The sequence below is a fragment of the Momordica charantia genome (assembly GCF_013281855.1).
Source record: "Momordica charantia cultivar OHB3-1 chromosome 1 unlocalized genomic scaffold, Mcharantia_2.0 BLBB01000001.1, whole genome shotgun sequence".
Lineage (NCBI taxonomy): Eukaryota > Viridiplantae > Streptophyta > Magnoliopsida > Cucurbitales > Cucurbitaceae > Momordica > Momordica charantia.
The window spans coordinates 13198707-13223193 of record NW_028275157.1 but is presented as its reverse complement, the minus strand read 5'-3'; the positions used below and the strand labels follow the sequence as shown (position 1 = coordinate 13223193).

Genomic DNA, 24487 nt, shown 5'->3' with positions numbered 1-24487 from the left:
GTGGGGATTGTAAAGGGGAAGGAAGATTTGGCGTTGGGGACGGTACATGTGAAAATGGAGTCTCGTGACACTGCGCCGTCGTTTTGCTCACAAAAAATGCTCAAATAATCACAAATTTCCAACTCTGCAACTTTCCCTCTATTCACATTTCTCCTTCTGTCACCCTGGTGATCCCCCAATCCCCTTTTTCCATGTGTCGGGTTTGGTTAGATCAAATCAATGATCTATGTCGGGTTTATTATATATACTTAAAATTTATCAAATTAGCAATTTCCCGCCTCCCTTGAGTCGTGTTGGATCTATTTGAGAAGTGTCGTTGTTATTCTCGTTCTTAGTTGAGATTCTAATCTCTAGAACCTCTGGAAGACGTTAGGATGTCTTTACTAGTCGAGTTAGGTTCGGATTCACCATTTTAAGGATTTATTGAATATTGTTTTTTAGAAATGCGGAGGACTTATCCAACTATATATTTTTTGTTTGGTATTTTCAACATCATTTTTTTTTAATTGAACATTCAAATTTAAAGGTATTCTGGTCAATCATATTCTGACATATTTTTAGTTCTTTCATGACAATGTATTGAACCGTTTTTCTAAACTTATATTCAAACAGCATAACCGTGCTAACTTTAATTTTTATTTTTTTAGTCTAACAATTATGAGGGTGAAAGATCAAACTATTGATTTGTGAGATAGTAATAGATATCGACCTATTCGGATCGACAAGAACTGAAATGGTGAGGCTCATGAGAACTTTTTACTTAATGGGCTACAAATTCAGCCCATCTAAATTGGTGGCTTTTAGACGAGACCCAAGCTTGATGGGCCCGATTAAAGTTCATGAATCGAGAAGTGGGCTCGTGTTTTTAAGGCCCAATTTGGCATTTACATATGAATAATTTTAATGAGTAGCTTTATTTTTTTCATAAGTATTTTATAAATATATTTAAAACATAAAATTTAAAAGAACAAAAAAAATATATATATATATAAAGATACAACAATTATTTAAAATAAAAACTCGTAGATTTTTTTTGTGACTTTTGAGTTAGTATTCAATTATTTTTATCCATTTGCCATTGATTTACATAATTGTTATTTGACTTTTAATTTAGGTAAATTATGGAATTAATTGTCATGTATAAGTGTAAGCCAAATTTGAAAAAAAATCTACAAAACCAAGTTGGTTCGGTCATTTCTAGGTTTATTGACATGTATTGATGATTAGTCTAGGTTTTGGTTGATTTGAAGTAAATAATTACCGAGTTAATATGCGTCCCACTTTCTATAGTCCCGAGATTATATCTATCAGTACTCTTATAATGCTTTATTCTTAGTTGACCTTTTATCCAATGCAAACATTAAAGCATCGCGTAACTTATTTTTTAGGAACCAATCGAACATAACTCAGCTAGTTAAGGTATAAAGTAACAGTTTGCAAGATTAGAGGTTCGAGCCTCCACCCCGATCTAAGAATAAAAACCTATATTTTAGGATGCTTAGTCCCTCATTAATGACCTATTGAATTTATTCTTAGACCTATATTTTAGGATGCTTAGCCCCTCATTAATGACCTATTGAATTTGGTGATAATTTGAATGAAGATGGTGATAAATCTCCATTTCTATGAGTTTTAGGGCAGTCAAAAAGTCATGAAATAGTTGGGTAAATAATTGCATCTCTATGCGAGGTTTAATTGGTTCCCTCGCTATCACGATTGAAAACTACACTTGATTTTGTAATTTTTTCACTTTTACTTAGTATCTATTATTATTCTTTTAACTACTTTTTTTTTATTACAAGAGATTGTTCCTTCGAAAAAATTCTTTAAGAATTTTTAGTTCGACGACAAGTAGGGAATCAAATGATTCGATACTCGAGATGATTATGAGAGCATTTGTTAAACCTCTCTTACTAACTACATTGAGTTGTTCATTACTTTTTTTTTTGTGATTTAATCATGAATCAACACAGTTATTGACTAGATTTAGAGTGGACGAAAAAATCAGAAGCATGTTTGATATTATTGAATATAAGTAGTGACCGTAAGACGGAGAAATATCATGAGGAGTATAAAAGAGTCACTCATATACACTACAAAGTCAATGTCTACATTTTAAAGCAATATTTAAAGAACAATATAAGAGACCATTAAAACGAAGTAAGCATACCAAACTTTCATTAATAAAGTGACAAAATAAAAAAATTGTACCTTTGAAGTTGAAAGGATGTATCAATTTCCATTATAAACCTTTAATTTCATCGATTGAACCATAAAATTTAGATAAATAGTGTATTTTGTTTTTCAACTTTGATTCACTTTCTACCACATTCATCCATAATTTTTAGCCAAAAAAATAAGGTAAAAATATATAAAAACTCACCATTTTCAACCTAAGATTAAACTTGGTATAAAATTAAGCTCGATGAATAGACAAATAGACGGTTGAATAGACCTTCTGAACTCACAAAAATTTCAACAAAAATCCAACCTTATGTGTTCCCTTTTTTTTTTCTAGATTTGAAGTCTCATCAATTTCTTATCATGTCTGAGTTTTGGTAATTCACTAAAGCCTAAAGGCACACAATATATAAAGATAAAAATCACGACACTCGTCCAAATCTAACATCTAAGATGATGACATTGAACGTTTATATAAAAATAGATACATTGTACCAAACCTCACAAGTAAAAATAGATTTTTTCTTAATAAATTTCATAAAATCGAACCAACTATCCTTTATTTCTCGTACTAACCAAATCAACTCAATTAGATAATGAATAATATTATTCTTTTATGCATTAATCTCTCTTAGTGGTCAATTTTTAAATGGTGACTTGATCGATATACTCATTAGTAGGTAACTCAAAATTATTTTTAGATAAATTTTTTTTAGTACAATATGCTAGAGGCACGAATTCAAATCACAATATTTTAATCGAAAATAAATGTCCCGCGTAATCTAAGTTTTTTTTTCGCCAAGTTAAAGAGGTATGATTGGCATCTACATAAATAAAATTGTAATAGAAATGGAAATAGAAGTAATAATAATTAATAAAGGTATCAAAATGAAACCTTTGTGAAGTTGCGAATGCGATCAGGATTATTGGAGTTTCCCCTTCCCCTCTCTCTCTCTGGTTCGCTCTGTTCTTCAAAAGGGTGAGAAATTTCTGCCATTTTTACATATCTTCAATCTTCAATCTTCAATCTTCTTCCTCTTTACCCTTTCGTTTACTCTCACCATTCATTCATCCTTCTGCCCGATCAAACCCCTTCCCCCTTTTGCTGATTCCGCCCGCCGGTCTTTTTGACCTTGCAATTCCGCGATTCTCTTCTCCGGCCCTGCTCCGATCATGGCGTCCCAGCTCCTCGATTTCTGATTCACTCTTCTTTTGGGTTCTTGAAGATTGAAGCTACTGTAGATTTCTCATCAGGGTTTGCCGCCATGCCTTGATTTTTGTTGTATTATTGTTTTTTTCGTCCTCCACGGAGTCTCGTTTGCGGAGAAGGTAATTTAGTGCTGTTCCTTTTACTGGGTTGCTTTTTCTGTCCTTCCTGTACGTTTCCACTTCGTTATCCTTAGTTTATTTCATGTTTGTCATGGTCAATTATTGGGTTGATTGTTATTGTGTGGATTTTTCGCGATTAGGGTTAGGCCATTCATCGGAATGGAAGCGTCTGGTAGCGACCCCGACGCTCATAGAGCTGCTTCCACCAGTGGTAGTTCAAGAAGGTTTGGAATGTTGGCTGCCTCGAACATAATTCAGGCTCCTCTTTCTGCGTTGTTGGAGTATTCGGGTCTTCTTCGTGGCCGCCCAAGTCATCAAGAATCCGAGGCATTGATAAGTGCACGGTTGCCTTCGGGGTTTCGTGACCATATTCGCAGCCAGATTGAAGAATCTTCTGGTTCCACCAACGACGGAGAGGTTTCAATTAGGATCATTGGGGCGGGGGAACAAGAACATGGTAGGGATGGTGCTGGATTAGTTGTGGGGCAGGCGAGGGAAGTAGGCGGTCAGAATGCTGTATCGTCACAATCTGTTTCGGGGTTGGCATCAGAGCTTAGCCAGGGAGATCCTGCTCCTGAACGTGGGGCAAGAGAAGGCATTCCTCAACCAATAAACGGAGGTGCTGATGGAGATGCCTTGGAGGCGGCTGGGGGAAATGGCAGGGATTCTTCTTACCAAAGATATGATATTCAGCAGGCTGCTCGGGGGATTGAGCAGATTCTCCCATTTAGTTTTCTTCTACTGGTGGTCTTCATTCGACAGCATTTGCAAGGTACCTTCCTTGAATTTTATCAAGATTTTAACTCACTGTGTGTTACAGAATTTTTATGAACTTCGTATTTTAAAATTGTCATTGATGATGTGGCTGGATTATGGACACTAGCCAGAAAGATTTAGATAATCATGAACTGCTGCATCTTCTTTCTGGAGCAAGCAAACACACTATTTTATCTTCGTTATTGTTCTTGTTCTTCTTCTCCATCCTTGATGGCTGATTGAAATTCTCAAGTTACACGGAAGTAAAGTGAATCTTATTTTCTTTTCTTACAAAATTTGAATTCTTTATATTAATATTGTTAAAGAAGACGTGAAATTAGTTAATTTAAGATTTCCTTAATGCATCTAAATAAGAAAAGAAAAGGGTCAACTTGGTAAAATACTTATCCAATATATAATCAATGCTGTATTAACATAAGCAATAGTTCAACTTGCCACAGTCAATCAACAATTAACCTTGAATTTTAATTGAACTCTTTGAACTTTTGTAGTACAGGAAGTTAGAAATACCAAATGGACAAATCAATTAATAATTATAATTGATTTTTTTTAAATGTCAAGCTCGTGTCATAGTCTTGATGCTGCTTATAGCTTAACGTTTGCTTGGTTCATGCATATTTATGTCATTATGTGTGTCTGTGTATATATATATGGTAACTCAGATGAACTTAACATCACTTATATCAAACACATCAAATTTATATTCACAGTGATCACAACATGCAAAAATTTTTCTTTTGATAAGATACCTCAACTTGTAAAATCTTAGATGAAGGTTTCTTGTGTAAAGGTAGTTTAGATGAAGAACAATAAATATGTGAAAGGTATTAAATTGTAAGTTTAATTTTGAATTTATATAGAAAGGAAGGGAAAGAAGTGGAATCATAAGTTTGTCATCTTTTACCCTTATTTAAGATATATAATTGATTATAGATTATAGATATGAGAAAATTTAAGAACACTCTTATTATTTTGTTATGACATTTAGAAAACGACAATGGAGCAGCTCAAATCTGTTTTTAAGTGTGTTTGTTATATGTGTTTTCACATGTACCTCTGCAATTTTTTTGTCTCGTTCTGGTGTTGATATTGCCTCCTAAAATTACTTGCAGGCTTCTTTGTGACAATTTGGATAGCTGCTTTCATGTACAAGTCAAATGATATTTTGCGAAAACAAACAGCTTTGAAGGTGTGTTATGACATGTAATAATGTTGTTTTTGTCTTTCTTTGGGGTGGGGGGTTATAACAGACCTTTTTACTAAAAATTAAGAATAGTAGAAGTAAAGAAGGTTAGAAGTCTTGTCTTCTCACCAAAGGTGATCACAAGAAGAAGGTTTGCATATTATAGAGGCTACAAATAGTTTCTCCTATTAAGCATAGCATACCACATGAAGTCTTAAGAACTGAGTATCTCAAGCTAAACTCTCACCCAAAGCCCCAAGCAAGGTCTGCTGCCCCTTACGGGTACGGGGCAAAGAATACCTTTTCTTCTTCTTCTTCTTTTATAATAATCCAAACCCCTAAAGCCATAATCAACTTTTGTGGATTTTTCTCTTACCACAAACACCATAAGAAAGTATAGCACGCATGCAACCATAAAATTTTCCTTTTCTCTTAAAATTGAAATCAAACAGGAATTAAGTTTTAAGAAAGTGAAACAGTGCCCCCTCCCCTCCTCCCCCCTCATTATTATGTTTTCAAACACCTCAGTTGTATGTGGTAGTTACCAAACTCATTCGATGAAAATCCTTCTGTGGATTGGCATCAATCTTGCTGTATTGTTTCTGTTTTTTTTGTTACAAATTTTTATATAAATTAATTGTAAGCCTTATTGGTGCCTGCAGGGAGAGAGAAAAATCTCTGTTTTGGTTGGAATTTCTCTTGCATTCACTATTCATGTTATTGGTGTGTATTGGTGGTATCAGAATGATGATCTTTTATATCCACTGATCATGCTTCCTCCCAGAGCGATACCTCCTTTCTGGCATGCTATTTTCATCATCATGGTGAATGGTAATCTTCTGTTTGAGTTATTACTGTATCTCACTGATTATACTGTATATGCTGTATTATAACGAAGAAGTGTTTAATATGACAGGCAGTAGGCTGCCTTGTCACGTAGTTCCCTGCCATTCATTTATCTTCTCAGATTTCTCCTTGAGTGATTGTTAAATTCTTAACTTCTGTGGACACTATTATATCCATAGAAGTTATGGTTTTGGGCAAGCACCATCACAATTATTTCATCCTCTGTTCGTAAACCTTGATGCCACTATTCTTTATATTCCTTCTCTTAACGTGTAGTATTTTGTTTGTGTGGAAAATATTTTTCCTTGCCCTTTTGGATCTACTTACCAAAAAGAATAAACATTGATTTTATGCCAGTATCTTATAAGTTGTTAAATTGCCTTTAATTATAAGCTTTTCAACGTGCATTCTCCCCCACCAATTCAAGTTAGAGGGCCGTTTTTTTTTTATTTTCAAGACGTTTTATGATTTATTTTTTGCACATTTGTTGGATAAAAACCCCATTTTATTAAAGTAAAGCAGAATTGCAAAAGTTAGGAAGACCTTTTCTGAAAATTTGCATTATAATTTAAAAAAAAAGTGAATCTTATATGCATGCATAATGCTTGATACTCTCAATATCACAAGAAAATTGCATTGCCACGTAACTGGTTTGGTGAATTGTATGCTTTTGGTTTGTCAGACACTTTGGTCCGTCAGGCCGTGATGGTGGTCAAGTGTGTTCTATTGATGTATTACAAGAACAGCAGGGGCCGAAATTATCGTAAACAGGTGAGGTAATATAGAAGTTGACTTTTGTTTATTCAGTAAACTCCCTTTTGAATCATGTTGATTCAGAATGTGGAGCTTTGCTGTAATACTGAGCTCTTTATTGATTTTTTTTGACAATTTTTCTCCTCTCTAGAGAACAAAGTGGTAACTTAATAGAACTTATATATGTAGACGTTTGTCTTCGAGAACTCACTATTAACGTTCAAATTATCTCCAGGGTCAAATGCTAACTTTAGTTGAATATCTGCTACTACTGTACCGTGCCTTGTTGCCTACTCCGGTCTGGTATCGTTTCTTTTTGAACAAAGAGTACGGGAGTCTATTTTCATCACTGTTGACAGGACTGTATTTGACTTTCAAACTCACATCTGTTGTTGAAAAGGTATATTTCCTATAATTTTGATTTTTTGACTGATTTTTACTATTATAACGATCATTCTGTTGCTAGATGGTCTCTCATGTCTGTTATCTCCCTTTCCAGTTTCATATTTCATTCTGATGTGAATTTCAGGTGCAATCCTTCTTTGCTGCTTTGAGAGCATTGTCACGTAAAGAGGTGCATTATGGGGCATATGCAACGTCAGAGCAGGTATGTTTGATCCCATTTATGCATATGCCTTCTCCAATTAACCAAACTTTCTTAGCATTCGATGCTGTTTATGTTTTCATTATATTGTATTTTATCTTTTTTGGTATCTTTGAGTTTCCTGTCCTGGCTGTACTTTGACTAGTCTCACAGGTCATGTTACTTCTGTAAAATATTACATCTAAATTAAATAACAGAACCATAGTTCTTTTGTTGATTATTTGAATGTCATTTCCGTATCTTTCTTTCAAGAATCGACATTAGTATCGTTCTTTCAAGAATTTACTTTAGTTTCTTTTTCTATAGATGATGGATGACACTTTTGTCAAAATAACTTTCAATAGTGCCCATTTAGATTGCACAAACTTTGAAACAATTAATTGACATAGTCTACACATTGTACCCTATTTTCCATTTCATGTGCCACTAAGTTTTTCAAGTGCTGTATACTTCTAGCAATATGCTAAAAGCTCTTGATCTATGAACTATGATCATACTCGAGGGTGAGAATATTTATTTCAACAGAATCATGCATATTACTCTTGTACAATTCTTGGCTTATCTGTGCTAGGCAAAAGAAACTATACTTGCCTATCCTATGAGGTTTTCATGAAAAATAGGCAGTTGAAAGTTTAAAACTTCTCCAATTTGTGGATCCATGAGAGTTTTTGTGGATTGCATAAGTTTTGAGGGTTCTACTTTTCGAACTTTATTCTTTTGAGGTCGAGAGATCAGTTGTAGGTTTATTTACTTATTATTAACGAGAGAAAAAAATAGAATTCAATTGAGAGTTCTGATAAAGGAATAGGCGATTGGCTTTTTAATGCCATAAAAGCTGTTTTGTGGGGTATTTAGTGGGGAAAATTAACAAATAATATTTGAGAAAATTCCTTGGGAATGGAATAAAAGAGGAGTGGGTCTTGGTGAAAGTCATTCATTTGTGGAGTACGCAATCTCAAGCTCTTTCTGTAATATTTTGGGCTTTTTTTTGTTTAAATCTGTAATCTGTAGGGGGCTTTCTTTGAACTTTTCCTAAAGGGAGTTTGTAATTTCTGACTCTTTATTTGTAAACTTTCAACGAAGGAGAGAGCAAAATGTCCTTGAGATCTTACAGGTTATTTGCCTAATGCAGGTCAGTGCCGCTGGTGATTTGTGTGCTATTTGCCAAGAAAAGATGCATGCTCCTATCCTACTCCGATGTAAACACATATTTTGTGAAGATTGTGTATCAGAGTGGTAAGTTCATCGCATAAAATCCGCTACGCTTAATACCTTCATGGTATCGCATTTTGTGTTCTGCATAATGATAAACTTCTGAACATTTAGGGCGAGGTTGACATATCTTCTAATTTAAACACTTTTCAAAAGTATTTTTTTTTCTGAAAACACTTCTTTTTCATTACAGTAGGGTCTAAATTAAAATACTTTGGGTGTTTGATTTCATTTTCTGAAAAATTATTTGATTCACAAAGTTTGTTTCGATACACCGCATCTAAAAATGATACTACAAAGGTCAAATTACCTGAAAGTGATTTTAAAGTAGTTCTCGGTTAATAACTTTTTGGAGAATCAATTTTAAAGTGTTTTTTTTTTTTCAAAAAATGATTTAAAACCAATTTGATGGTTTTAAAAGTGATTTTTATTTGTTACTGAACACCCTAGAATTAGTTTGACCATATTTAATAGTCACATGATATACATGTAACACTCCAACCCGCTATAGAGTCTGTGTTCAGTTTTCTGATAATTTAGAGAATGAGGCCAAGGTTAGGTGGTAGGGTGCCTTTTATTTTCTGCTCTTTTCTTGTTGTGGCTCAAGGGCTATATGTCTCCACTATATGGTGTGCACAAAGTCTGATCTTACGAGCAAGAGCCTGCACCTGACAACGGGTTTTTACTTAATAATGGAAGATCTTGTTAGGACTTGATAATGAGGGGTAATATGGTGGTTAGCAAGGTGGTTTGTTTGGGCATAATTGTTCTAAGTAGAGGGATTGGCATAGGAGAAAGAAGCAATTTTGGTCTTGAGTGAACTTGGTGAAGGTTCAAGTACCTCGAATTATTATCTAATATTGTTTTATCCTTTCATATAAAATTCGAGTCTTATTATCTAGTTCCTAAGGAAATCTCAAACAAAACAAAACTAGCATTATGTCCCTCTTTTGTCAACCTGTACATCTAAGTAGAGAAGATGGGGGCTCATATCAACTTTAGTGTTCTAACTTATTGTTCACTTCGGTATGAATATCGGATTGGATGGTGCTCTGTGCAGGTTCGAGCGGGAACGAACATGTCCGTTGTGCAGGGCTTTGGTTAAACCCGCGGATCTGAGGTCATTTGGTGATGGATCAACAAGTCTGTTTTTCCAGGTTTTCTAAGCCATTTTACTTCAAGACCCCCCAGAGGTTTTGTGGTTTGAAGAGCTAAATAAAGCCAGCCATTGCATTCTTAAACCTACACAAAATGTACATCCAACTAATACAGTGTAGCTAGCTGCCATAGAAGAGAGAGAAAGCAAAGACTGGAGACAGTGAAACCATCTGCTTGATTTCTGCTGCTCACAAGGAAGTGCGCTGGGAAACACGAACTCAAAACTGGAATCGAAATCGAAATGTATACGTAGTAGTCCCTTTTCGTCCGATGTTCGAGAGGAAGAATTTAGCCATATGTATTGCAAATCTTAATTGAGTGTAAATTTAATACCAAAGCCAGTTGCTGTGTTGATTTTTTTTTTCTTTTTTTTTTCAGTCCAAATGCATAAAATGACAATGTTTTGGACACTTAGAAGTGTTAAATACCCAATACAGAATGTGAACATATTTTGGCTCTTCAGTTTGCTTATGTGAATTTGAAAATGGAGAAGGGAAGTGAAAAATGACCATTGATATGTGTGTATATATAAATTTAATGGATCTCTAAAAAAAATTTTCTTTTTTATAACATGTGGGGTGGAAGATCGAACTTACAACTTTATGGTTGGAGAGATATATATCAATTGTTGTTGAATTATGTTCGCTTTGTTGATCTTTTAAAAAAAATTGATCAGCGAGATCTAAATGTTTTATTATTAGATTGAGTCAGACCACCAATATGAACATATTATTAATTAAAATTTTCTTCTTTATGTGCATAATTTATTTTAAATCTGTTTCAATAATAGTTCATGTTATAGCGTTTAACAAATTTTAGAAAATATGGACATTGAATTATTAATTATCAATTTTTATCAATAATTAAAATAAGTAAATAGGTATTTAAATGACTAACATTTATTTATTTTTCATTTAAACTATTTTAATAATTAAAGGAAAAAGTGTCTTAATAACCCAATCCAATTCAACCATGAAACATCCTTTAAAATCGTAAAGCTTAGATTATATATTTCATCTTTACACTTAAGTATATTTTTTTCGGCTAAATATATGTTATATTCCTATTATGCAGATATTTTTTTAATTTAGTTTTTATTGATTACGAAAATTAAAAATATTAAAATATAAAGGATTAAATTGAAACTTTTTAAACGATAATGACTAAATTTAAAAAACACTCAAACATCGGGACTAAAAGCACATATTTTTTACATTTTATGGGACCAATACTTTATATTAACTACAGTGAACAAAATATTAAATTTTATGAGAAATTGATGTCAGCTTATTGCTATTGTTTTCGTAAAAAGAAAAAAAAAAGTAAGCATGACATTGACATCAAAATTAGGTCCATTTACTAATACCTGAGGTACCAAAAACTTTCAAATAGGATAGTAGCAAAATATACAAGAACAAATAATATATATAATATTAGATGAATTTTAGATACCTCTTTGACAAACAAAAAATAAGCAAAAGCGAACATACATCAGTGGTAATTGACATATATCTTGAATTAAGAGTTTGTGAATTCGATCTTCCACCCCTACATATTGTACTAAAAAAAACAAACAAACAAAAAAGTATATATTTTTTTTAAGTAACCATCTCGCTCTTTCCTTTCTTAGTAGTTAAAATATTGCTTCCATGCAATAGAAGTCATTTGATTCAAATCCAATAGTATGTATATATTTTAACTTCGAAACAGATACACTAGAAAAGTGAGAGTTATGCTGATCGAAATTATCTCCTAACTCGTGAGTCCTGACACAAGGTTAGAATTCTTACTTTAAATATTTATTACTGAAATAATAACTTCACTATATTATATAAATAAATGAATTGATGTATTGTGTTTTTTTTAAAGAAAAAAAACTTGCCTAAGGGCAAGTAAGCTACCGGTAGAAAGTCAAATAAAATTCATTCCACGAAATAATTTGATCTATAAATAAGGATAGATAAGTAAGGGTGAGACCAAGTTCATTTATATAAATATAGAAAGAAAATTTCTGAAAATGTAACTCCATTATCAACAAAAAAAAGACAAAAAAACAAAGAGAGAAGAAAGATTAGATTTAGTTGCATATTAAAAAGGCCATATATGGGCAATAAATTACATATTCAATGAATCACATAATGTTTGTTTGTGGGATACAGAACAGAGAACAGAATGAATTAATATTATTTTGCAACATTTCTCCTCGCATTGGCATACTCTACAATTCTCATTTGTTAATTTTAGCACAAAAAAGAAAAAAAAAAGGTCAATAAATGAAAAAGAGAAAAAAAAAAAAGAAGAATCAAACCACCAACCACCTCAGCCTTCGACTTCATTCCCCCCTCAAATTCTTGAATGACTTCATGAGAGCCCTCCCTCCCCCCTCTCTCACTCCTCAAGAACAAATATAATGGAAGAAAAAAAAAAGAAGAGAAAAAGAAGAAACAACTTTTTTCACAGATTATTAGTTTAAAGAAGAGTAAGCAATATCCTTAGGAAGAAGTAGAAGGCAAAGGGGCTCTTTTTGTACCTTGTTCTTCCTCAGGAGTTGGGTCTCCATCACTGTGTTTGGCATCATCATTCTCTGCTTCTTTTGGGGTCTCACTGAGAGATGAAAGTGAGGCTGGAGAGATTGGGGAGCGTGGGGAAACAGACAGCATTCTGGCGATACCTGGAGAGGTGGATACGGGATACACTTCTGTCACTACTTCGGTTCCCTCATCCAAATAAACAAGATCCTGCATCGTCAGTTGATGGTACTCCACAATTTCCCTCAGGAAACGGTTCTCCCGAGCATATATTGAGTTCTCATGCGCCAGACGAGCCTTCTCAGCCAAAAGAGTCTCCAGTTGAAGCCGAATCTGGTATTGGAAACAGCCTTTTTTATTAATGATCAATCAAAATAATGTTATAGCTACAACAATGAGTTTTTAAATACGGTAAGAAACAATCTTGTCCTCACCACGTTAATATGAGTTTAGCTCAGTAGTAATTGACACCAGTCTCTGACCAATATGTCATGAGTTCGAATCTACCTACCCCCACTTATTGTATCCAAGAAAAAAAAATATTGTTCGAAATGCAAAAATAAATACTTTTTTTTTTTAGAAAATAATGAATGGTAAATTTTTGAACGGTGTCGAGGACGAGACTTATTAGACCTTACGGGCCAAGTATTTTCTGTTTTTAAATGGATGTTATTGTCTTAAACATTCTGTGCGGTAACTGAGAGAGGAAAGTAAGATTACCAAGTCATCGTCTGCACGATTGTCTCCCTTCTCGCGATTTTCCCGGATGATTTTGTTTTCTTCCTCTAATTGTGCACATCTTTCTTTAGCAAAAGTCAGTTCTGCTTTAACGGTTTTCAGCTCCCGAAGCAATAGTTTGGCTTTGGCAGCTGTCGCCATCGCCACCTGTAGCCCAAGAGAAAGCCATTGATGAACTCCACCACCCAATAGGTAATTTTTGTACAAAATTTCAAGCTAGTATGAATGAAATCAGATACCCAAATTGAATATTACTTTAGAAGACAGACATTTCCATTGCATACTACTCTAGGACAGACATTGTTAATCTATCAATTCCTTTTGCAGAAAAGAAAACTTCGCACTAAGCTGTGAAGAAGAGATATGTAAACCAGGCTACTTACTTTGTAAGAGCAAACTTAGCCAAGTTAATGACTCAAGCCAACCAGTTTGGCTTCGATTCGTTAGAGAAAAAGAGAAAAGAAAACTGAAAAGGAGAGAACTCCAATAGTAGCATTACGATACATAATTACATAGTTGGCACCTTACGTCTCGAGATGCCTTCAGTTGAGTTTCATGGTGTGTTTGCATATTTGGTTCTGTAGATTGCATATCCGGTTGCTGCCATGAATTATTCACAGGAGTTTGATGTAATGCTTCAGAATTGTTACCCTTTTTCCTAATCTGCAGCTTGCGAGTTTCTTGAACGATGTCTGCAGTCTTAGTTTCCACAATTTTGCGACCTTCCTGCAAACAAGTTGAGGTGTTGAAAATGGTAGATCAAAACAATCGTACATCCATTCACTAAGAAACCAATTCCATGATATACCTGAACCCATTTAGAAAGTCAAAATTAAAATTAAATTTACCTTTTAACCTATTTACTTGAACCTATGGTTTAGAGATAATTTAACGTGATAGGAGAGTAGAACAGGGCAGAAGGTCTTGAATGCAAATTTCTGTAGTGTCATCTATCTACTTCCAGTTTCATATATTAATCTACTAGTTGGATTTTGTGCTAATTTCAAGTCCACAAATATGAATAAAAATTAAATTCACCACCAGTTATCAACTTATACTCTCCGGAGTCTAGTGGTAATTAACAATTTCCATGCAAATATATAGTTGAGACAGGGTTCTTGAAATATTCTGATTTACTACACCATCTTGCAAAATCAAAGTCAGGCTGAAAAGTCACTACTAATCTATATTTTCAAGTATAAAAGGGTCCATCAATCTGAGCAGTGGTCAGCTAATTAGCAAATTAGTAACAAACTTGGAGACAAGAAGAAAACAAGATACGAGAACACAATAAAACCAAGCAATGGAATGTTTCATGGGAGAAAGAATAACATCACCATTCTTACCTCGAATTTCTTTTCAAATGTGTCTCCATGTTGATTAAGCGAAGTTGTGACTCCATCCAAGCCCTTCCGTATTGCAGGATTGTCCGATCTTCTTGAGTTGTTATCAGTTGACTGACATGCCTCCTGAAACCATTCCTCGGACAGAAGCTGGAAATCAGAAAATAAAGCACTCTAGGGACATTGCACAACAAGGTAAAATCTCTATGTTGGTATGAGAAGGTTGCTTTTGTTTTTTAGAATACAGCATTACATCATGGGAGTGAAGATTCATTCGAGCAATCGAACAGTGATTCATGCCTTAATTATTGAATTATGCTGATGATGACACACACCACGAAGAATTATCACAACAATTCGCATCTACATCTACGATATATATCGACGCCGTAAAGTTGATGCTCACCTGGCTACCAGTTGAGGTATTGACGGGCTGGAAACTATTTGTGCTGGCCATTTCATCTTCTATGGCTACGGTATCTTCTTCGAGAATGGCCTTAGCTTTCCGAGCCAGTACGCCCCAAAACCCGGATTTTGACTCACTTTTGAATGCCACATTCTCGCCAGCAAAACTCTGGAATTAAGGGGATAAGACTACATACAGATTACATGGCAGCCTATGAAAACATATTCTAATGGACGAACAAAAACTACAGAAATTCCTGAATAATTCAAACACGAACACGGAAATGAACCAACACTATATCATCCTTCTTCTAATTGGTTAGGCAGATAAGAAATAGCGAAGAAAAGGCTCTACCGAATTCGCAACATTTGCCAAAAAACAGAGAAGCACAATGCTATGAGAATATGTAAGCAGTCGGATAACGTTGATCTGCCAAAACTCTAGGCAGCGGTGGAGCAATAGCAAAAGACAAAATCGAATCGAGATTTCAGGTAATTCCTAATCATGATCATGATCAAGCCAGTACAGTAATACAAATAAAACTCGGGGCGTGTAAACAATTAAAAAGAAGAGAAAATAGGAGAGAACCTTGGATCGAAGATGGCCAGGGGCAAAAGCGGAGGTGCCATAGGCAGAGGAATGCGAAGAATCTCGGATCGCCTGAGCGGCAAGAGAAGAAGACGAAGACGAAGAAGAAGAAATAGGATTGTGATCGAAATCCTCGGGAGGATGATGAATCTCTTCTTTGAAAGTGGAAGCCCTCGTGATTCCTTGCCTCCTCCTATACGCCATTATCGTTCTTCTTTCTTCTTCGTCTTCGAATTGTGATAGCAGTTGCGGAAACAATCACAAAACGACGATGCTCGCCGCCGCCGCCACCGCCGTCACCACCGGAACTGCTTCCTTCCGCCGCGAAAATGAATCGAATTCCGAGAGAAATTTCAGTTTTCCTCTTCTTCTCCCCCCTTCGCCTCTAACTAACTTCCCATTCTCTCGTTTTCCATTTTTCCCTTTTTTTTTCAAAAAAATAATAAATAAATTTAAATAAATATTCTCTCTCTCTCTCTTCCTCAAAACAATTTAATTAAAAAAAAGAAAAGTAGAGAGAGAAAGGAGCGCGCGCTATCCTTTGACAGTTAGGTTTTTTTTTTGTTTTTTTAATATTTTAATAATAAAATATTTTATGGAATTTTGACTAATTTTATTTACGCAATATTTTGACTCATAGACACTTTTAATCTTTTGAAATTATCGATTTAGTTTTTAGGTTAAAAAATAAATTTGATGTCTTTAGTTTTGCTAAAATAATGATTTACTCTCTAAATTAATTTGTAACGATTTCACGATTTACGATGGTACTTTTCAGAATTTTCTAAAAAAATAGAGAACTAATTTGATATATTAAATCATTTATCTACTTCTTTATAATTTCACAATATTTTGAAATATTTTTAATAAATGTGAAGAAAATTAGGATAAAAATGTAACTTAGAAATATTTAATTTAAGATATACTCATGTGAATTTTTTAAATAGTTTTTAACTAATAAAAAACAATTTCAACGTTTAAACAAGTTAGATTAGGTTTACCAACTTTAAGGTTACAACTCATAATACTTCTGAAACTCATATCACTATTTTGTTATTTCATTTTCACTCTGGTATTAGATAGAAATTGAATTTGTTTTCACAAAATGCTCTGAGATAGAAATTGAAAATTCTAAAATATATTAATAAAGATTATATTTAGAAATTTTTATTTTTTTTTTCCTTGGTTGAGTTTTGGTATGACAACTCATTAGAGTTGCATTTGAATTGCAAAGGGATATCTTCAAATTGCCCTTTATGGCCCCATTGCCACCTTCCAAATGAAACTAAATAATTCATTTGACAACACATATCTATGGGGATGTTTAATTTGTTGATTCTAATTTGTGTTGCCTTTAAACTCACTTTTTCTTTGTTCAATTTTTTGGGTTCTCCACATTCTAAGAATAAATAAGTGATTTGCTTTTGTTGTTGACCCATACACAAGTTTGTTGATGATATCAAGCGATTTTGTTCACTATCTAATAATGGTTGTCAATGTCATTGAACGTATGCATTAAGAGCTCAACTCTCATGGACTCTCCTCTCGGACTTGCATGATCTCATCAATAAATAATAACTATTGTGTGCTTTCTCTATATAGATGTGTACTAAAAGCACTTATTCTGAATCGTTCTTTTTCACAGGAGAGATCAAATATGAACTAATATAAAATGAACAACTTTGTTTGATTCTTTTTTAGTTCAATGACATATGGAAGATTTGAACATCTGACCTTTCGATCGATGATATATACCTTGATCAGTCGATTTATGTCTCACTTGAATATTTGATGCATGCCATGATACCATCTTAAGGATGAATAAACATCACTCAACCCAAAAGCTTAAGCTCATGGGTTGGGTAAATTAATTCATTTATAAGTATCTCAACAAGAAACATGAACGTTACCGAACAATATTTAAATCTTATATGATTGGTAATAATTCCAGGTTTACACTACAACGATATTTAATATAGACCACAATCAATTAGTCAAATTTGCCCTATGTTAAATAAGTTAGGCTGCTTGTCGTTTCTTCAATATATCACATTTTTCCAAGTAAAACACATTGTTGCTTACTTTGTTTAGAATGAATGTCTCCAATCTCTCCTATTTGATTAGATTACAAAGTTTTATGTGGTGAAATAAAAATAGGCTAGAATTGGTTCACTAGGCTATAAGAGTAAAAAATGAAAAAAAGAAAAAAAAATTTAAGCATTTTGTTGTAGAAGCATTAAACTTAAATACTTAGCAATAATAATGATTGGGAAATTAAGTGCAAGTTGTATCCAGTTATCTAAGCCAATTACAAATCAATGAAAAATATAGGAAAAGCAATAAAAGAAATAACATATTTATATTGGTTCACCCAACAATTTACGGGCTAGGTCCAGTCTTCCGCTCAGATGCGGATTACACTATAATCAAAGATTGGATACAAAAGTAAAAATTCCCCTAGTTTTTATATTTAACCCCAATATGTTTAGGTACAGGAACGAAACTCACAATATAGAACAAGATTTAATTACCCCAAATGTGTTGATCTTGCTTTACCCTTTTTACTACTAACAATCCCGAACTGCTAACTCTGAAACGCCACAAAAATCCCCCAAAGCGGCTATCAAAAACCTAATCAAAACGCACTTTTTATAAGAAAAGTTGTCGCAGCATTGAGGCGCTGCAAACATAGCTGCGTTAACATGCGTGCCGCGCTATTTTTTTATTATTATTTTTTTTATTTTTGTAGCGGTGATGCAACGTTGTCCTCTCGACTAGATGGCCTTGTAGCACTCCTCCACCTGTTTTCCATTCCCGCTTCGTCCTGATGCGTCCCGGCTAGACTCCGACTTGTCCTCAACTCGTTCCAACGTCAATTTGACTCCACCAATCCCAACCGTAATAAAACCCTGGGTGCCCCAAAGGACAGCTCGATTGGTAAAGGCTTGAAGTATCTTGGCCATATTGACTTAGAGGTCTCAAATTCGAACCTTCCGATGAACTAATTAATATCAAAAGCTCTTGATGTCTCTTGGGCCCGGGTCTTGAAGCGGGTACGGCTGCCTTTTAAGTATAAGCGAGCAAAACTCCAACTTCCAATTATTTAAAAAAAAGTAATAAAACCTCGAGGTACATGACATTTTTTTTAATCTATAATAGTAGCTCTTTATGATACATAAATAATTTATGTATAATAAAAAACTATATAAATAGAAAGTTCCTACAAAAATTAACTAACTCTAAAATAAAGAGACAAGATAGACATGATGTTAGATCTGAAAGGGGCAGCCTAGTTGACAAGGATTTAAGGTCTCTTGGTTATATTGGTTTAGAGATCTCAAGTAAATACTATTTTAGTCCCTGTATTTTGAGCTTTAGTTCATTTTGGTCCCTATACTTTCAAAATATTCATTTGGTTCTTGTACTCTAAGCTTTGGTTCACTTTAGTCAATGTACTTTTAAGTGACTATTTTGGCCCCTTAATTTTATTTTTAATATCATTTCCTCTACCTTAATTTCAATCCGACACTACACTTAATATACTCGTTAAAATATAACTATGATTTTATATTAAAAGACTTTCGTTGTGTATAGAATTAATTTTGAAATCTTTTAAATAAAGACCAAAATGACCCCTTCCTAAAGTACAACGACCACATGTTGAAAATATAGAGACTAAAATAATCAAAATTAAAAATATAAGAATCAAAAAAAATATTTTAAAAATACGTAGACTAAAATGAATCATCGAAATAATATTTTAACAAAACATATATATATATATATATATACACACACATAACGTTGAAGTTGGGAAATTTTCAAAATCCCATTAGGAAGAACAAAAATAAGTTAAGAGAAAGAGGCAGCAGCCCGAGTGCAGTGGGTGATACAGCCTGAGCCTAAAGAGGATGAGAGTGGCCCATTTGTCTTTGGGACCGAACACTTTATTTTGTAATCATCATACAAGAAAAAAAACCAACTTTTTCTTCAGAGAAACCAATTACATCAAATCAAATCATCAACACCCAGATGAAGATTTGAATCACACTTTCCAAATTTTGTTGAATTTTTCTTGAGAAGGTTGTTTTGTTGGTGGGTCAATTACGCCGCGCGTTTTGGTTAGGAAACTTTCCGTTCTTCATCTTCCAATGGCGGCCGCTCCTTCAAATCGCTTCGATCGAAGAAGACCCCATTGACCTCCGCCTCAAAATTCCACAGTTTTTCCCCTCTCTGATTTCTGTTCATCTTCGTACCCCTCTTCATCGACCCACGACGGATGTTTCTGAACAGCGTTCTCCAATTATTTGTCTCTCTCTCTTCTCTTCGTTTCGTTGATTGATTTCTCTTCGTTTCCCCCAAGTTTCTCGATCGGATGAGCTCGGGCCGAATGCTGGAGTTTTGAAGCACTGGAAACAAACTCACTGGTAATAATCGCAACCCCTATTCGTTTTCTCCGATCGTTTTGATGCTTTTTTTGGTTTTCCCTAATTGTATGTAATGCGGTTCCGGTGGTTTCTGCTCTAATCGTTTGGTTTTCGATTTGGAATTTTTGGTCTCTGGCTCGCTAACTTTATTCTCGAGGGAGTAAAATAGTGGCTCCAAAACACTAGTTCTTGTTTACTGATCGAACTTCTGTAGTCTTCTCTTGAGCCCTTGTTGAACACAAGTTGTTGGGACTGAGTTTACACTTCTAGGAGGTTTTAGCATCATAATGGGGACTGACATTGGTTTTTTCTTTTTCATTTTATCAACACCCATCATGGTTATTTACCTTGTCTCCTGCTTTATAAGTTCTAAAAGCTTGAGCTTCTGTTGAGTATTGAAGAATTATTTTCATGCTATTGAATGAAAGGGCATTTCAGTTTAGATTGAAATAAGTGTGGTTAAGTTTGAAAGATGCCCTTACTTGAACAGGATCTGTTTGTTGTACAACTGAGTGCTTGAATTCTAAAGAGTATGGTTAAGTTTGAAAAGACGAGAGTGAAGTGAGGTTAGGAATGAAGTGGTGAAGGTGCCATCTAATGCTTGCTTATCTGATGGTCTTAAGTCTTTCAATTATTTTCTCAACTCGGGGTCGTAGTAGAGGGCGGGGAGTAGTCACTCGTGCACTAGAAGAAGCACGAACTAGAAGTGGCTCTAAGTGATACCGCATAACGACTAGTTAAGAGCTCGGAGCACATGGCTACGAGTGCTGAAAACTATAACAAGGCAGTGTCTAATTTCTTTGTAACAAGAACTTATGATGGTATATAGTTGAACTACTGTAGTCAGTTCCTGAAGGCCTTTTTTCCTTTTTCTTTTCTGGGATAAGAAACATCACTTTCATTATCAAAAGAGGCAGTTCCTGTTCAAGGCGTTCCTTAAGGCGTTTTTAAAGGGTTCTTATATTAGAATCAATATGATTATGTTTCTCAAGATTCTGTCTCTTTTGTGCCGAGAAGTACGTGCACTTCAGTTTGGATACATATGAGACACTTATTAGTAGGCACGTATCGAACTGACACTTGTCAGTGCAATAGATCTGAGTCATACACTAGTTGATTTGGCCGTTTTTTTTAGTAAGAAACTGAAACAATATATTCAAAAAGCCCTTGAGAAGAGTGGAAGACAACCCAAAGGCATAAGGTAGAGATTTACCCTCTCCTAAGGACTACACAATTCATTTGTTATCATATGTAAACTGTAATTATAAAAGAATTTCGTGTGGTTAGTGCCCACCAAGAAGCAAGATGCTGTAGAGTCATACTAAAAGAATCCTACTCGGACTTCTTATCTTCAAAAAGTCTATGGTGTCTTTCTTTCCAAGCTCTAGCCGCACAATTTCAAAGACAAAAACTTTACTTCTCATTGGGGCGGGTGGGGTGTCCGTGTAGGGGAGCAAAGCTCCGACTCCCCGTTATAAAAAAACAATATATATATATCTCCAAGAGAAGCTCCAGCAAAACCTTCCAAGATAAACTCATCGATTTTCTTAGGGATGCAAAGGAAAATACCCAATTCTGTTCACACATTAGACCACGCCTTAAAATCTAAAGAGCAGTGAAAGAAAAGATGATCGATTGTTTCAGTATTTCACTTACACATACCACACATAGAAGAGAGAGGGCTCAGCGAGGGAATTTCTTCCAGACTGTCTTCACTCTATAAAACAAAGTCCAAAGGAAGAACTTGACGTATTGAACACTGGTTAAGTATAAGAAATAGACCTAAATAGTTATTGAAAACATAATAAATTTTGAGTGCAAAATACGTCAAAACTCATTTTTTAATTATAAAAATGCATAAACTTATTGTCTTTGAATTTTCTGGTATAAAAATGATACATACTAAAAATTGTACATTTTAATAAACGTCTTCTTGTCATCTTCATGTCCTAGATTTAAAAAAAAAAATGACTGTGTTACTGTATCCTTGTCATATTCATATCCATGCTTCTTAATGATGTTACTTCACCATTTTTTGAACTTCATGTTGGTTTTCCATTCTGTTCATTGTTTGTGCTTCGCTGGTTTCATCTCAGATGGACATTGACTCTCAGAGAATCTTGGAGGATTTTACTCAATCCACTGACCATGTTGTCATGGACAGCGATCAACGAGTTGACGAACATGGATCGGTTCAGCTGCCAACATGTGCATTTTGCCAACGGCTGCTAGTTCCCGATAATGATTCCACCGCTGAACTTGAAGCAATTAGTATATGTGGGGATTGTAAATTTTTGTTACTTGAAGATATTGAAACCCCTGTGCGGGATTCTTATCATAGGACAACGCCAAGAGGGAGAAGAACAAGGGATGGTAGTACAGAGTCTGCTGGAAATCTTTTTTCACAGGAATTCAGCCATATGATTAACCTTGTGAGACAAAGTCAAGCCAGCATCTCTGGCTACGGGGATCGACATGTAGATGGTTCTAATGGTGCTGGTTTTGTGCAGCACTCGAGTTCCCATATGACCCCTGATCAATCTAGAAGATGGCGACAAGTAGACTCCGATTCTGAAATTGATGGTTTAGATAGTTTTGACTCCATGTTTGGGGAGAGTGAATCAAATTTCAGTTTTGGGCCTTATAGGCATGGTTATGGTGATAGTGATGTTTCCTATAGAACGTATGGGGGCGACTCTGATGCGTCGCTGGATGGACAAAGTTTCTTGGATACGGACAATTTTGTTCTGCCGGGCGAGGGATCCGATGTTGATACTGATACAGACATTGATCCCATGCGTGCTGGTATTAGCCATTGGAACTCGAGCGATGAGGATGAAGATCGTGGTGAATTAACGGAAGCTGACACAGAGCAAGATACACTTGAGGTAGACTCTACTGAAGCTAGATCACAACTTCAAGGTTTTCATGTTTCTAGTGCTACCAGGAGAGGTCACTCTGTTGATCGGAATGAACGACGTTCTTCACCGGGATATGAGGGTTCGGTTCCTGGGCGATTAAGGAGGAACAGGCGATTTTATGCTATCAATGACTATGCAAGAACAGAAGAATCAGAATTAATATCTTATGTTGGGGATTCTGGTGATTATCTTGACCGACAAGGCTTTGAAGAACTGCTTGAGCAAATTGCCGAGACGACCAGCTCGAGACGTGGAGCACCTCCTGCAGCCGTATGTATCGTGAAAAATCTCCCACGATTGGTGATTTCTGGAGAACATTTGAAGCATGACAGTATCTCCTGTGCAATTTGCAAAGATTTCTTACTTGTAGGCGTAGAAGTGAATCAACTCCCTTGTCTTCACCTCTACCACCCCTCCTGTATCTTGCCATGGCTGAGTGCACGAAATTCGTGTCCCCTTTGCCGATACGAACTTCCAACCGATGATCAAGATTACGAAAAGGGAAAGCCAAGTAGTAACACTACTGCAGAGATCCACAGACTTCAGCATCGAGTAGTGGGTCCTGAAACTCCTGGTGACTTGAATGGAGTCGGAGCAAATGCAGAGTCCGAAATGGGCCAAGGAGAAGAGCAGAGCAACATAAACTCTGCAGTTAACAACAGTAACAATTCAGGTAGAGAGGGAAGTAGAAGACGATGGCTGTTCGTCGCTGCTCCGATCGTTGGTCTTGTTGGTATAGCCTTGATGTTTTGGTTTGGCAACCCTCTATGCGATCAAAGAGTTTCGGGAGGTCGATTTACAGACAGAAGGCAGCTCGGTGCTCGCATTGCAGATTCATCAAACCAAAGAGAGAACAACAGAACCAGGAGATGGTGGTAAATTGTCTAGCCATCGCCCGATTCAGTTCGAAAAATCAAATTAACACGAGCTTTCTTGTTTTTGTTGATTTCCAGGGATTGGAATCTGAGGTTTTCAGTATGTAGTTCAGTGAATTTTCAAAATTTTATTCAGTGTTGACATAGAAGAGTTGGTCCTGAACCCTAAAAGCCAACTTCTGCCTTGCTTTTGGGCACAATGGGGCAGTAATAAACAGGTCAACTGGTTCAATTGTGAGTGTATAGTCTTCACTTCTTACAATTTATGTAAATAGAAATATATATTTGACACAGATGGATTTGTTTTATATGATCATCATCAAATTCCAATCTCTTGGTAAAAAATTATGCAATTGTCACCTTACACTAAATACTATGGACAAAGAACAAATTTTTATTTAGATCTCTACAATGCCTTTTGTTTATGAACAAAGGTGTAAATAAACAAAATTGTAAGTTTAGTAATTGAACTTTTAGATTTTTGTATTTATTTTCTAGTAGATCATTGGGCTTCTACCCGACTACAAATATCTAATAAATCTCTAAACATTAAACTTTTAATGTTGTGTCTAATAAATCTATCTTTACAACTATGTATCTAAAAAAAATATAAAATAT

At 35.0% G+C, this 24487-nt stretch overlaps 3 protein-coding genes across 4 annotated transcripts; 2 read left to right on the top strand and 1 right to left on the bottom strand.

Moving 5' to 3' along the window:
• The first annotated feature begins 3058 nt into the window (after positions 1-3058).
• Positions 3059-10505, top strand: LOC111023167 (RING/U-box superfamily protein). The gene is made up of 9 exons (XM_022300538.2): positions 3059-3510; positions 3651-4282; positions 5400-5476; positions 6133-6301; positions 6999-7087; positions 7305-7469; positions 7599-7676; positions 8806-8909; positions 9946-10505. The coding sequence occupies exons 2-9, from the start codon at positions 3670-3672 to the stop codon at positions 10049-10051; spliced, it is 1401 nt and encodes a 466-aa protein (XP_022156230.1). The 5' UTR covers positions 3059-3510; positions 3651-3669; the 3' UTR covers positions 10052-10505.
• A 1624-nt stretch (positions 10506-12129) lies between these two features.
• Positions 12130-16295, bottom strand: LOC111023141 (heat-inducible transcription repressor). 2 transcript variants are annotated; one of them, XM_022300499.2, is made up of 6 exons: positions 15647-16295; positions 15059-15226; positions 14656-14802; positions 13838-14035; positions 13292-13456; positions 12130-12904 (listed from the first exon to the last, which is right to left on the bottom strand). In XM_022300499.2, exons 1-6 carry the CDS (start codon positions 15848-15850, stop codon positions 12536-12538), a joined length of 1251 nt encoding a protein of 416 aa, XP_022156191.1. In that variant the 5' UTR covers positions 15851-16295; the 3' UTR covers positions 12130-12535. The 2 variants fall into 2 exon arrangements, with proteins under 2 accessions (XP_022156191.1, XP_022156194.1); XM_022300502.2 differs by having other exon boundaries at positions 14656-14778; positions 15647-16290.
• A 3255-nt stretch (positions 16296-19550) lies between these two features.
• On the top strand, positions 19551-24162 carry LOC111023188 (RING/U-box superfamily protein). Its single transcript, XM_088127725.1, has 2 exons — positions 19551-20073; positions 22170-24162. The coding sequence occupies exon 2, from the start codon at positions 22170-22172 to the stop codon at positions 23871-23873; it is 1704 nt and encodes a 567-aa protein (XP_087983851.1). The 5' UTR covers positions 19551-20073; the 3' UTR covers positions 23874-24162.
• The last annotated feature ends 325 nt before the right edge of the window (positions 24163-24487 follow it).

What these genes read in the sequence shown, in the direction of transcription:
- LOC111023141 (XM_022300499.2), bottom strand. Translation starts at nt 15,850, where the DNA reads ATGGCGTATAGGAGGAGGCAAGGAATCACGAGGGCTTCCACTTTCAAA. An exon ending in CATTTGAAAAGAAATTCGAG is followed by an intron (nt 14,036 to 14,655) that starts GTAAGAATGGTG and finishes ACTTGTTTGCAG; the next exon opens with GAAGGTCGCAAAATTGTGGA. An exon ending in AACTGAAGGCATCTCGAGAC is followed by an intron (nt 13,457 to 13,837) that starts GTAAGGTGCCAA and finishes CTTGGGCTACAG; the next exon opens with GTGGCGATGGCGACAGCTGC.
- LOC111023167 (XM_022300538.2), top strand. Translation starts at nt 3,670, where the DNA reads ATGGAAGCGTCTGGTAGCGACCCCGACGCTCATAGAGCTGCTTCCACC. An exon ending in CATTCGACAGCATTTGCAAG is followed by an intron (nt 4,283 to 5,399) that starts GTACCTTCCTTG and finishes AATTACTTGCAG; the next exon opens with GCTTCTTTGTGACAATTTGG. An exon ending in GAAAACAAACAGCTTTGAAG is followed by an intron (nt 5,477 to 6,132) that starts GTGTGTTATGAC and finishes TGGTGCCTGCAG; the next exon opens with GGAGAGAGAAAAATCTCTGT.
- LOC111023188 (XM_088127725.1), top strand. Translation starts at nt 22,170, where the DNA reads ATGGACATTGACTCTCAGAGAATCTTGGAGGATTTTACTCAATCCACT.